This window comes from Chiloscyllium plagiosum, chromosome 3 (assembly GCF_004010195.1).
Source record: "Chiloscyllium plagiosum isolate BGI_BamShark_2017 chromosome 3, ASM401019v2, whole genome shotgun sequence".
In the NCBI taxonomy this organism is placed as follows: Eukaryota; Metazoa; Chordata; class Chondrichthyes; order Orectolobiformes; family Hemiscylliidae; genus Chiloscyllium; species Chiloscyllium plagiosum.
In genome coordinates this window covers 79,044,184-79,059,297 of record NC_057712.1, presented here as the reverse complement: position 1 = coordinate 79,059,297, position 15,114 = coordinate 79,044,184, and the positions used below count along the sequence as shown (strand labels likewise).

Genomic DNA, 15,114 nt, shown 5'->3' with positions numbered 1-15,114 from the left:
CGAGAACCAGAACCAGAGAAACTGTGGATCAGGGCTGTTTGCTGTATGAGATGAAAATACTATATCAGGAGCCAGGGCGGTATGAAGAAGAGTTACACCTGAAATGTCAACTTCTCCACCTCCTGAGCTGCTTGGCCTGCTGTGTTCTTCAATCCTCCTGCTTGTTTAGTTAGGTAGGCCAGGCAGAAATAATGGAGAAGATTCTGCAATCATCATGTCTCAACCCACAACAACAATGGGCAGCTTGAAATAAAATAAGTTTGTTCGTTAAAATTACAACCACTAACGCTTTCAGTTATGTATGTACCAATCAATTTCCTGTGACTTTGCACACAGGAAACCAAACAAGATAAGGACTGAAGGGTGTAAGAGAAATTGTGTCATTGTCAAGCATTACAAAAATTATGGCAACGATAAATAGGGATATATATATACATTATTTTCAGATAACTGTACAGGATTCAGAAAGATAGACATAAAAATATTAGAATACCATAAATTATGCTTGTAATGCAGTATATGGATTCCATCAATGTGTAAAAAAGATGTAGTTTTTTTTATGTTATAATTGTTATATATTGTATATAATTGTATACAACCAATGTTAAACATTGCAATAGAATTTTGTACTTGTGTGTAAGTTTCTCAGCTATTCTTAGACGTGTGCGAACTTTGAAATTTGTTAATTAGATGATTAGTGATTAAGGGACAGCTCAGCATGAAGTTGAAAAAAATGTTTAAAATAACACCTTAGTCCTCTGCTACTGAAATTCTCTGGCATGGTTTTGAGTAACAAAATTCAGGAGTGACAAATAAGTTGACAGCAAGATTGTCAAACACTTAGCAAAGTGGAAAGATTTATAAAGCAGGAAATATCGAGTCATAGAGATGTCCAGTGTGGAAACAGACACTTTGGTCCAACTCATCCATGCTGACCAGATATGGCAAATTATTGTAGTCTAATTTGCCAGCATTTAGCCCATATCCCTCTAAACCCTTCCTATTCATATACCCATCCAGATGCCTTTTAAATGTTGTACTTGTATCAGCTTCCCCCACTTCCTCTGGCAGCTCATTCCATATATGCACCACCCTCTGTATAAAAAAGTTGCCCCTTAGGTCCCTTTTAAATCTTTCCCTGCTCACTATAGTTTTGAATTCCCCTACCCTTGGAAAAATGCCTTGGCAATTTACCCTATCCATGCCCCTCATGGTTTTATAAACCTCTATAAGGTCATCCCTAATAGGGACGCTCCAGGGAAAATAGCCCAAGCCTCTTCAGCCTCTCCCTATACTCAAACCCTTAAATCCCAGCAACATCCTTGTAATATTTTTCTGAACTCTTTCAAGTTTAACAACATCTTTCCTATAGCAGGGAAACCAGTATTCTAGAAGTGGCCTAACCAATATCTAATAAACTCAACATGACATTCCAACTTCGACACTCAATGCACTGACAATAAAGGCAAGCGTACCAAACACCTTCTTCACTACCTTATCTACCTGCACCTCCACCTTCAAGGAACTCAAGGTCTCTTTGTTCGGCAACACTCTCATGGACCCTACCATTAGGTGTATAAGTCCTGACCTGTCCTTTCCAGAATGCAACACCTCACATTTAACTACATTAATCTCCATCAGTCACTCCTCGGCCCATCTGATTGAGGTCCTAATATACTCTGAGGTAACCTTCTTCACTGTCCACTACACCACCTATTTTGGTGTCATCTGCCAACTTACTAACCATACCTCCTACATTCATATCCAAATCATGTACATAAATGACAAGAAGTGGTGGAGCCAGCACCAATCCTTGTGGCACACCATTGATCACAGGCCGCCAGTCTGAGAGGCAACACTCCACTACCACCCTCTGTCTCCTACCAAACCAATTTTGTATTCAAATGGATAGCTCTTCCTGGATTCCATGTGATCTAACCTTGATAACCAGTCTACTATATGGAACCTTTCTGAATGCCCTGCTGAAAACCATATAGACAACGTCATTGCTCTGAAGTTAGTGAGACATGATTTCCCATGCACAAAGCCATGTTGACTATGCCTAATCAGTCCTAGCCTTTCTGAATACATGAAAATCCTGTCCCTCAAAATCCCCTCCAACAAAGTACCCACCTCTAATGACAGACTCATTGGCCTACAATTCACTGGCTTTTCCTTACCACCTTCCTTAAATGTTGGCACCACATTAGCCAACCTCCAGACTTCCAGCACCTCACCCGTGGCTATCAATGAGTCAAATATCTCAGCAGGTGGCCCAGCAATCTCTTCCCTAGCTTCCCACAAAGTTCCAGGCTACATCTGATCAGGTCCTGGGGATTTATCCACCTTTATGCATTTTAAGACATCCAGCACCACCTCCTTGGTTAAACAAACACTTTTCAAGATATCACTATTTATTTCTCTAAGTTCTCTAGCTGCCATATCCTTCTCCACCATAAACACAGATGTAAAATATTTGTTTAATATCTCACCCAGCAACTACAGTTCCACACATAGGCAGCCTTGCTGATCATTAAGAGGCCCTTTTCTCTCCCGAGTTAATCTTTTGCCCTTAATGTATATGTAGAATCTCTTTGGATTCTCCTTAACCTTATTTGCCAAAACTTTCTCATGTCCCCTTTCTGTCCTCTTAATTTCCCTCCAGTATACTCCTACTGCCTTTATACACCTCGAGGGATTTACTCAGTCCTAGCTGTCTATAATTGCCATATGCCTCCTTCTTTTTCTTGACCAGAGCCTCAACTTCTCTAGTCATCCAGCATTCCCTACAATTACCAGCCTGTCCTTCACACTAACAGGAACATACTGCCTCTGGAATCTTGTTATTTATTTTTGAAGGCATCCCGCTTTCCAACCATTTCTTTACCTGCAAACAGCCTCTCCCAATCAACTTTTGAAAGTTACTGCCTAATAATGTAAAAATTGGCTTTACTCCAATTTAGAACTTTAACTTTTAGATCAGATCTATCCCTTTCCACAACGATCTTAAGATTAATAGAATTATGATCACTAGCTCCAAAGTACTCCCCCACTGACACTTCAGTCACTTGCCCTGTCTTATTTCTCAAGAGAAGGTCAAGTTTTGCTCCTTCTCAAATAGGTACACCCACATACTGAATCAGAAAATGTTCTTATACATACAAGAAATATGACCTAACAAATTATTAAAGTTCAACAGGTTATACTTCTTATTTCAACCATTGAGAATAGAGCACGTAAAAGCCCATACTGGATTCCTCTTGTAGATTTTTTCAAATCTTTTTTAAATGAACCCATTAAGCAAAGTGAATACAGATCTCCAGATCAGGTCAGATTTAAACCCTCATGGCTGAGAGGTAGGGAAATTATCATTGCACCACAGGAACAATTTTTAGCACATGCCAGGTTAACACCTGATGCACAAAGCACCTGTAAGCAAACTTCAGTAAGTTCTACTTCTTTGCTTCCCAAATGGTCATCAGTTTTACTCTTTAATTATAAATAATAAAATAACAGCTACGTTCTATGTAAAAATATGATTGAATATGCAATTTTCAAAAAGGACCTAAATAACATCTACATGTTTTTAGCAATGTGTCATCTAATTGCATCTGGATGGTTGGTTTGCAATGTAATGTGATGCCGACTGCAATTCCCATCACTGCCTGAGGTTACCATGAAGGACTCTCCTTCTCAACTTCTCCCCTTGCCTGAGGTATGCTCACTCTCAGGTTAAATCACTACCAGACGTCTCTCTCTCTCATGAGAGAGCAGCCCAGTGGTCTTGTGAGACTATAGCGACACAACAAAAGAATTATATATCACTCAAAACATAAATTTGGTCTTGACACCCTACATCAAAACTCCATACAGAACTAGTAGTTATCAAATGAATTTGCTGGCTCCATTACCATAGCAACATATTAATCAGTTAACTCATGCTGCTGGCTCACCAAATGCATTATAGAAATAATTTATTGCTTGGAATTCACTGAGACCTTATATGGTCAAATAAATGGGATTGCTTTCATTGAATAAGACGTACATTTAAAAACAATTCCTTGATTCATGTTCACAACTAGAAATGACTATATGAATTTCCTGAATTGAATTTATACATGCCCACCGCATTGAACTACAGGAATGGAGAGTGTCAGCTTCATAAATGGAAGTAAGGTCTTTCAAATAAGAAAAGGGCTCATTAGGATTGGCACAATAAGAGTACTTATTCTGCGCTGGAAGTAGAGAACAGCACAGCACAATCTGAAGATTAGTCTTGGGAGAAACAAAAAGAGAGAAAACATAAACACTTTTGGTGCAGTATGTAGTGAACAATCTACCACTGTTTCCTTCTAAAGTCTATGGACGCCGCATTAATTTGAGATATTCAACATGCTTTTATAAAGCTAGAATATCATCCCATATGGATTCGCAGCCCCAAATGCCTTTTGCTAATTATTGTCAGCAGGAAAAATGGACAGTTGTCCCACAGTTTTTGAATTTGCTATCTTCAATACAAATTTAAATAAATGAAGTGAAGTTGCTCCTGATGCAAATTCGCTGTTCACAAAGTAGTCTTTAATTCTGAATGACAAATAAGACATCTCAAAATGAACTTATAATGATTCTAAACTGAGCTTCATTCTCCTGTGGATTCTCTTGTAGTCTAGAATCACACTTGAATTTGAATTAGAAGTTGGAAAGTCATTTCATCAGCAAAGCAGTCAGTGGCTAGAAATTCAAATAACTCTCAAAAAGGATGAAGACGAACTAACATATTCCCTGTTCTCTACTAATTGCAAAATATCTTGTAATAGTCATGAGAAGCAAATAAGATATTTCCACAAAGGAAGTGACACCGCGCCTTGCAAAGAAACTGAATTCGTTGCGTTTCCCATCTCATTCCTGAAGAGAAGACAAAGCAAGTCTCACCTACTCGTGTAGCAGCTGGAGGGAATCTAATCTAAAAAAGGAGAGGAAAGCCAAAGTTTTTAAAATGCCGATTAGTAATCTCCTGACATTTTGGAAAGGCAGGGAGAGGATGACTCTGAATGCAGTAATCGCACTGACAACAATTTTTAGTCAACAAGCATTTTCGTTCTTCACCTTCAATTGTCCATGCAAGACAAGATTGAATCTATACTATGCCCTGGCTTTTATTGGAGTCCCCGCACTGGTCCTGTTGATTCTTGGATATGCCATTAATAATCTGACCTGGAAATTAATCATGAGTTTTAGAGGTGGAGCCAAAGTGGAGTTTAATAATTTCAAACTAATCTGCTATGTCCTGTTCAGTATAACGGGAACAGCTGTCATCGCTCCAGTGACTTGGGTGGCAGTCACTCTGTTAAATGGCTTGTATTATCAGTGCGGCATGAGTGAGTTTTTGTCAGTGAGCAGCTGGAGTGTGTTCCAGAACATCACCCTCCGTGAGCGGAAGGACATTCTCGCTCGCTTTCCCTGTCTGAAAGTGAGCATTAAGGAGATACGAAATATCAGCGAAATAAGAAATGAAGGCAACCGGATTCTTCTGTATCAGTCCCAGGTATGTGCGGCTGTACCAGTCATTTGTTTTTTTGACGCGAGTGAACAACTGAAATGTTAATTCTAGCAATGAAAGGAACTGTGTGTTTTCGTGTCTCTAAAATAATTAAATTTAATTATATTAGTTTACCAGACATCAAATTTGCATTTGTCACATTTAGCAAATCTAGTCTGATTATGTAATGATAACGAGCCTTTCATACAAAAGAGGAAGCATGTTTTTTTTACTTTAGTGAATTCCAACCTATTTTTCTGAACCCAGAGATGATCCTTTGACTCGGAGACTGAAGGCGGGCAACGTGAGGGCAAGGGAGGGGACGGAAGAGAAGGATTCGCGCAGAATTGGGTCAGCGATAGAGTGGGCCGTGGACGGCAGTAGGCAACACTTCCCCGGGTGAGGAAAGAGGAAGTTAGTTGCTGTGTCGAAGGGTTGTATCATGAAACAGAGAATGGAATTAAATCCTTACAGGAGGCACGGTATGAGGAAATACTGTCCAGGTCGTAGTGGAACTTGGTGTATTATAAGAATATTAGTATAAAGTCAAGCGAGGATGTTAGGTGTTTTCCCGCTTTTGGGAATATTTCACATACCCCACATAACTAGGACACGAATACCCTTACCAGAAGAACACCTTTCATTTGGCATTAGTGAGACAAATTGAGGGAGAAATTGAGAGAACAAATTCACACTGATACAGGTGCCTGGTGGTGACCTGGACTGTTGGACCTTTGTTCAAATAGACAGTGAGGGTCACTCAGGCTGTTCTGCGGAAGGAGGAGGAATGTATGTGCAGAGGAATTGGGTTTCTAAAGTAAGGCAGATATGCTAGAGCCAGGAAATTGGACATTTTGGAAAGTGTGTTGGAAGGGAACAGAGGGAGACTGTGTGTGGATGGAGACTAGATAGGAGAAAAAAAAACCTCAAGACTGAAAGAAATAAGTTCAGTGCAGCAGGAACAGGCTGATGCAATGTGTCAACCAGGACAGAATTGTGTTTGGATTTTTTGAAGGAGGTAGAAACAGACTGTTTGGTGACTACAAGGTGGAGGTTGTGGAGGGTGAATCTCCTGTGGAGATTATGTCAGTGACAGTCCTGGAAACAATGCCTTGATGTTTAATGGTTGGGTTATGGTCCACAGCAAGATAGAAATAAGTGTGAGAGTTAATACTTAGCATACTCCACCTAGGAGAGGTTAAGAGTCCAACAGCAGCATCCTTGTCAATAAAATATTCAGGGTTAGACCAAAGTGAATAGACTGCGGGCAATTCAGAGAGACAGGTTATAGTGAGTATGAGATTAAATAAAATGAAATGATTGACGTCACCGATTATTTGTAATTAAAAGATTAAGGGCATTAATTTGAATTGGAATAAAAATCAAGGAAGTTCTAAAACTGGCTGCCAACTTGCTATCACTTGTTACATACTGTAGCACAAATTCAAAATTAGCCTAAGTGTCCAAGGGACACTCAAATTAGTGTCATTTAATATATCACCTAATTTCAACTGGATCTGATTACTGTATATCAGTTGTGCAATAATTAAGTTAGATAAAAATCATGTCCATGGAATTGACTGCAAAGATTTTCAGATAATTTGTGTATTTCTCACATTTTTTTCATTTTTAATCGTAGGTGGCTGGATGGATTTTAATTGCTTCTGTGACTATCATTGCTTTTCTGACTTTTTGCATTCCAAGATATTGTTCTCCACTTAGTTTTGTGCACCTAAACTACTGGGCACAGTACCTAGAAAATGAAAGTTCACTCTTTCAGGAGACCGCTAAAAAACACTCTCAACTCTATGCTTCGAATCACATCAAGAAGTTCTTTGGGTTTATTGCACAGGAAAGTGAAGTGAAGAAAATCCGCTTGCCTACCAGAAGGGACTGGAGAATGATCTCTGGCATTAATATGTTCACTAAATTGGAGCATGACCCCTGTCAATACAGTCTCCTGCATACATGGGCTGATGAAACAACTGCAGGTGGTGACTACATTCCAGTAGATGATGTGGTGACTGAAGCATAAATATTTAATTGAATTTCCTTGTGAACACAATCATAGTAGTCACCCCAGAAATATATCCATTCTGACCTTATGGTGACCCGATTAAAGTTTGCAGATTCTGCCACATGCTTAACAGGTTTTGCTTTAAACTCTCAGAAGTTGAGTTGTTAAGATACTTATGAACCCCTGACATCTTGACTTCAGCTCTACACACTTGCAGCAAAATCCATTGATGTGTTTCTTCTAAGATGATCTCTGTTTTCTCAATCAGTCAAAAGCAAAGGTCTCTCATAAGTCAACATATGACAGAACACCAAGTAGAGCAATTGCTTTGGGAGCTTGGTGTCATGAACACAAGCTGCAAGTTCCATCCAACAGAGCTAGTTTTGTGTAATTATCACCTCAGTACTGAGCAAGTTTACTTTGCAGTGGATGCTACTGTTGACCATCTTTCTTGCTATGAGATTTGGGGAATCTTGCAAAGCCAACAGTGGTAGAGCGTCTCCAGTGATTTTGATGTGCCAGCTGCAGGATGTTCAAAGCTCTAAAGGGTGCAAGAGTGTGGGGATCATTGTAGCCAAATAAACCATGATCTCAGTCTCAGAGCTTTAAACTCTCTTTCCGTCAGTTTGCTGAAGGCTAAGCATGATGCATTTGAGACAATGATAAATTTTGTCATTTATGTATGGCTGTATTGGGGGAGGCTCCTGAGAAGTGGAAATTGGTCCACCTGAGGTTCAATTATATAGACACTGACTGACTATTTCAGTGATCATTTTTAATGTTTGAGGGTAGACATTTGATATCAACTACTTCAGTTGAGAACAAGTTGCCCTGACATTCACAGACATTTTTTCAGCAGTAGCTATCATTACTGAGTGGAAATCTTGGCCCATTTTCATTTTCCTTTGCTCAGGGTGGCTTATTGAATAGCAATCATTGCCTTAGCTCAGAAAAGGCTAAGGCATTTGAACTTAAAAATGTGTTGCTGGAAAAGCGCAGCAGATCAGGCAGCATTAAAGGAGCAGGCGAATCGACATTTCGGGCATAAGCCCTTCTTCAGGGCATTTGAACTTCAGACTCACCAGGTATAGCTCAGTTACACTGGCTAGTTTTCTCAAACTGAATGCTTACATGTGGCATATATGAAGAAATGACTGGAATGCTGAATGAAGCCCCTGAGAATGTAAGCAAATGTTACTTATTGGATAGTCCCATGTTCAGGGTTACTTTTTATAATTCACTTAGAGTATTAACTTAGGAGTTTTTGTGGTGCATTGTCAGCGTCCTTACCCCGGCACAAAAACTTATATCTAAGTCCTGTTTCTGGACTTGATAGCCACATATTTCATTCATAATGTGGACTGACTAACCAGGTTTAATATCAACTTATAATTTTCCCAATGATGGCAGGCCTGCTCATTTACTGAAACAGGCAAAATCAGACAAACACAATGCTTGAAAGATACTCATAAAATAATTTAGTAGAAGACCAGGTTTATCAATACCCTCTTTGTGGTTGTACCTGAACAGAGAGAGAGAGCAGCAATTTGCCTTTAAATAGTATCTTTAATGTACTAAAAAAAGTCTCAAGTAGCTTAACAGGAGTGTTTCAAGTTTAATTTGACTCTAGGTCACAAAAGGAGATATTCAGAAAGATGATCAAATTGAGACAAAAACATAGGTTTCCAGGTGCAGCATAAACAGGTGATTGGAAGTTGAGAACAAGGACTTGGGCTGAGCAGATTGGCTTCAGTGGAGAGAAATTAGGGCAGAACCAAAGTTGGAATCCAGAATGGCAGTAATTGTGAAGGGAAGAATGTAATTACAATGAGGGGGAACATGGTGACCAGTTACTTCAAAGTGGATTTTGGAGGAGCACCCCTTATTCTAAATTCAGTTGTTATTCTCCTCCTTGGTAGCATCTAGCAGGAACTGTCTTGCCTTGGATTTCATGAATGCAAACAAAGCTGGGAGTTTTGTCTTTACCCATAAGGCAATTAGCTCACATTTGTCTAGAAATATGTATATGCTGTTTGCCAAACCTTTTGGCATCTTCGTGGTTTTTATGAATAGTGTGTAAAATATGTAGGGTATATATTAGTTTAAGAGTTTGAATTTCAAAATAGTTGCTTTTGTGAAGGGAGTTTCTTTGTAGGACTGTCCTTCCAGAACAGTTCCCTAATCCAGTATGTGTCCGTGAGCACGGACTGTAAATGGAATAAAATATTTGTACTGGGTATTTATGATAGTCTTCAATGTTTTCTCAACCTATTACTTTGTTTTCAGTTGGGAATAATCAAGGAATGATTTGAGTTTAAAAAACCTAGTAACTGAACATTTTAGGGCAATTCATAAACTGGACTGGGATCAGAAGTCAGTTCTATTTTAGAAAGGGAGATTTTCAAAGCATTCAAGGACAAAGTTACCTCAGCTTTTAAATTGAGCACTTTTCGAACCAGGAGTATTTGGTTATAAATCCGCAGTTAATTAAAAGTTGAGAAAGTAGAAGCTATTGGTTTTGTGAGTATTCATGTAAGCAGAGTCCACAGTTGACAAACAAAAAAAACAAGAGTGAATCAGTTCATAGAATTTGAAATTACCTTTCAATGTCAGATTTTTAATGGATTTGAGTATTTATGTAATAGTGTCAGGAAGCCGGTTGAAACTTTGTTTTGCTGTAAGCTTTAAGATCTTTCTTTGTGTGCAATAAAAGTTTTTGTCCTGTTAAAGAAATTCTGCAGTCTCATGTGCTCTGACTGACCACCATATCAACTAATTGCTTTTTTAAAGATGATCTATCAACCCAAATTTCATCTGGGTATCTGACTTGTACCATCAGCTAGGAGCAGCATCAAAAAATAATAATTTCCAAGCCTATCCAGTTTAACACAGCTATCAGTTCACAAGTGAATCAACGCAATTTTATATTAAAAACTAAACGCTGATCTATAGCAAATATCTACAGTTGCAAATCAAAACTCTCAAACTCCTAATTTGGCTCAATTCTTTGCTGTTGAATCTTTTGAGAGAATTAAGTCTGGTTCTTCCCTCCAGTCTCAGTCCTACAAATTATTGACAATTGATGTCCGCATAATCATTTTTTGAGAAAACATGGTGGTTCTGGGGTCATGGGTTTGAATCCCACCACGGCAGATGGTGAAGTTTGAATTCAATAATTCTGAAATTCTAAAAACAAAATTTGTCTAATAATGATCAAATAGCCCTTGTTGGTTGTTGTAAAATATCACTTGGTTCACGAATACGCATTAGGGAAGGAAATCCGGCTTCCTTATCTGGTCTGGCCTACATGTGACTCTGGATCCACAGAAATTGTGGTTGCCTCCTCAATGCCCCTTGAAATGGCCCATCAAGTATTTCAGTTTAGAAATGGGCAACAAATACTCTCCTTCCCAGATGTGGAATGCATTGCCTGGAAATGTGATGAAGGTATGTTCAATTGTGGCATTCAAGAGGTGGATGATTAGTTGGATAACAATAATGTGTAAATGTATGGAGAAAAAGCAGGAGATTTGTGCAAAGTGATGATACTCAAATAACAAGCCAATGGGTGAATCTCCTTTCCCTGTGATAAAGAATGCTTTGTCACAGGTTAGTGTTTGGTCAGTTGTTTCTCTTCATGTCTTTAAATAACTTTGAAATTGTGCCTTTGAAATAACTTTAAATAACTTGAAACAGTTAAGACAAAGTTTTTAAATGATACAAAACTTGCAAGTATTGTGAACTGCAAGGAGAGCACAATGATAGACTTCACATGGAGGCAAACAGGTTTGTTAATGATTATTAATGCAGTGAAGCATGAAGTGATTCATTTTGCTGGGAAGAATGAGACAAGGTAACAGCATGAAACAAATGTACATTTCTAAAGGGGATGTAGGAGCAAATGGACTGGGGGTACAAAGCATAGCTTCTACATTCAAAGGTTGAGAAAGCTAATGTTGAGGCATATACTATCCTGAGTTTATAAATAATGATATAATGTACAAAAGTAAGTAAGCTATGATGAAACTATGACTTGGCTTCAAATAGAGTACTGCATCTTAGGAACCACATTTCAAGGAGAATGTGAAAATTTAAAGGAATGCAGAAAAGATTGACAATTACAGTCACAGTGATAAGAAACTTTAATTATGTTGCTAGGTTGGAGAGGTTGAGGCTGTACTTATTTGAGAAAATTGAAGGAGATTTGACTGAGCTGTTCAAAATCATGAGATAAATAATCACAGTATATAGGGAGAAACTGTTCACTTTGGCTGACGGGTCAAAACCCACTTTAGTTTAAAGGATCCTAAGTCATGAAACTTTAGCTCCATGGAGGTTGGTACAGGATGGAGTGTCATGTCTGAGGATGTTAGAAACAAATCCAGGGCAATCACATGATAGACACATGTTGATGAAGGCTGGTAAGAAGGCTCATCCTGTTTTATGGGACTTCTTCCTAGTTGTAGCAGAGTTAGGTTCTCATTCAGAAATATTCTTTGAAAGCATATGTTATTTGTACAACCGTACACAAGTGGCAATCATTAAAGAAAAGTATCTCAACAGAAGCTTCAAAGACTTTCCATCTCTTAATCATGGCCAAATAAACATTACTACAACGACAGAGAGCTCAGAAAAAAACAACTCAATTTTAATCACTTTATACTGTGTCCTCATTAAGCTGATTGAATGAGCTCAGAGTGATAGAATCAGATATTGCTGAAAAGGCTCAGCAGCATCTGCAGAAAGAAAGCAGAGTTAATGTTTCAGTTCCAGTAACCTTTCTTCAGAACTGGACCCAGTTGCTCCAGCAATTTCTGTTTTTGTTTAGTAACGACAATTTTTAAAATTTTGTTTTTACTTAGCAGGAATGTTATTCTTACAAGTGAAATAAGTTATGAAGCCTACTCATTGATATCTTTAAAACTCTTCTGAGGTGCCATGAATTATGAGTCGTGGAAAAAATCCAAATCGACAAAAGTTCCCTCAGGAGGTGACGCACGGAAGCGGGAAGAGACCGACTCTCTCATTGGAGCCAGCCAGGTCAGGAGTCAAGTTGTGGGCTTGCTCCCTGCACCATTATCCCATGGAAGTGAAAATGGCCAGCACGCGAATGGGATCAGGAATCTCATACTTGAGAGCTGTCTGCCTTAGACTGACTCTGTAAGAATAACCAGTCTACAACTATGGGTGGGACAATGACTATATTTGCCTTTTATAAAGTGTTGGTTGATGGATAAGTACTGGCTCAGAGTTCAGCAGGGAGAACTCCCATGCTTTTCTTTTAAGTAATGTAATTGGATCATTTCAATCCATGTGAAAGGGCAGACAATATCAGTTAAAGTATTCACATGAAAAACAGCATCTCTGCACAAGCTGAACTCCTGTGGTACTGCATCAAATTGTTGCCTTGGGTTAAAACTTAAAAATTCTGAAGTGTGACTTGAATGCACAAACTTTTGACTCAAAGGCTTTGGAATAGAAAAAGAGCATTGCATTTATGTAGCACCGTTCAAAACCACTGGATGCCCCAAAGTGCCTTACACACACCAGATCAATTTTGAGTTACAGTCACTATGGCAACGTTGGAAATCCAGTTGACAATTTACACACAACAACCTCCTACAAACAATTCTGAGAATTTCCAGAAAATCTGTTGTTTTTTGAGGGTTAAAAAGTAGCCATATGCTGCAGGTAATTCATCTTCGGAAACTTGACATGGAACATTCTGCATCTACCTGAGAGGACAGAAGGTGTTTGATTCAACGTTTCAATTATACTCAGTACATCTAATTATACATTCTTCCCTCTCAATATTGCACTGAAGTATCAGGCCTGATTTTTATGCTCATATCCTGGAGTAAAATTTTAACTCATCATTCTAATGTAGAGGGGAGACAATGCTCCTATTTGAGTTATAGCTTTGTCTTGAACATGTTTGACACAGATAAATGTAATGAGAGGTACCAGGAATGAAAATCACAAATGAGTCCAGGAACACATAAAAGACCTATGAACTTTTGGGACACACATAACATCCTAAACGTAATTGTGAATGCTCAATAAAATCATTCCAGATCATTTTGAAATTTTGATTAAATAGATTTTGAGGATTATATTCAGTTTACTCAGTAACTTTTATGTGTTTATTGCTACAGTAAGGTTCATTCATTTAATTTTAAAATCCCTTTGTTAAGATTCCTCTTTGTGACTTTGATTGGCATGAGCATGTTGATTGAAAAATCTTGAGGACTATACACAGTACAGAAGGTACAGAAGTTACATCACAGCTCTGCACAATATAGAAGCTACAGACATCAGGGCTATACACAGTACAGAAGGTACAGAAGTTACATCACAGCTCTGCACAATATAGAAGCTACAGAACTTACATCACGGCTATACACAGTATAGAAGTTACAGAAGTTACATCACTGCTATGTGCAGTAGAGAAGTTACAGAAGTGACGTCACGGCTATACACAGTATAGAAGTTACAGAGGTTACGTCACGGCTATGCGCATTATAGAAGTTACAGAAGTTACATCATGGCTATACACAATACAGAAGTTACATCACGGCTATACACAGTACAGAAGGTACAGAAGTTACATCATGGCTATACACAATACAGAAGTTACAGAAGTTACATCAGGGCTATACACAATACAGAAGTTACAGAAGTTACATCACGGCTATACACAGTCCAGAAGTTCAGAAGTTACAGAAGTTGGGCGGCACGGTGGCACAGTGGTTAGCACTGCTGCATCACAGCGCCAGAGACCCGGGTTCAATTCCTGACTCAGGCGACTGACTGTGTGGAGTTTGCACGTTCTCCCCATGTCTGCGTGGGTTTCCTCCGGGTGCTCCGGTTTCCTCCCACAGTCCAAAGATGTGCAGGTCAGGTGAATTGGCCATGCTAAATTGCCCGTAGTGTTAGGTAAGGGGTAAATGTAGGGGTATGGGTGGGTTGCGCTTTAGGGGGGTCGGTGTGGACTTGTTGGGCCAAAGGGCCTGTTTCTACACTGTAAGTAATCTAATCTAATCTAATCTAATCATGGCTATGCACAATACAGAAGTTACAGAAGTTACATCACGGCTATACACAGTACAGAAGGTACAGAAGTTACATCACGGCTATGCACAGTATAGAAGGTACAGAAGTTACATCACGGTTATGTGGAGTATAGAAGTTACAGAAGTTAAATCAAGGCTATACGCAGTATAGAGGTTACAGAAGTTACATCATGGCTATGTGCAGTTTAGAAGTTACAGAAGTTACATCATGGCTATACACAGTATTGAATTTACAAAAATTACATCACGGATATTCACAGTATAGAAGTTACAGAAGTTACATCAAGGCTATACGCAGTATAGAGGTTACAGAAGTTACATCATGGCTATGTGCAGTTTAGAAGTTACAGATGTTACATCATGGCTATACACAGTATAGATCTTACAGAAGTAACATCATGGCTATGCACAGTATTGAATTTACAAAAATTACATCACGGATATTCACAGTATAGAAGTTACAGAAGTTACATCACGGCTATGTG

General features: G+C 38.8%; 1 protein-coding gene across 1 annotated transcript; it reads left to right on the top strand.

The window, feature by feature from the left end:
• Positions 1–4,894: 4,894 nt before the first annotated feature.
• Positions 4,895–10,285, top strand: LOC122546127 (calcium homeostasis modulator protein 4-like). The gene is made up of 2 exons (XM_043684949.1): positions 4,895–5,545; positions 7,179–10,285. The coding sequence occupies exons 1-2, from the start codon at positions 4,997–4,999 to the stop codon at positions 7,572–7,574; spliced, it is 945 nt and encodes a 314-aa protein (XP_043540884.1). The 5' UTR covers positions 4,895–4,996; the 3' UTR covers positions 7,575–10,285.
• Positions 10,286–15,114: the final 4,829 nt, after the last annotated feature.

Coding starts and splice junctions, on each gene's coding strand:
- LOC122546127 (XM_043684949.1), top strand. CDS start 4,997: ATGCCGATTAGTAATCTCCTGACATTTTGGAAAGGCAGGGAGAGGATG. Junction 5,546..7,178: donor TTCTTCTGTATCAGTCCCAG/GTATGTGCGGCT, acceptor TTTTAATCGTAG/GTGGCTGGATGGATTTTAAT.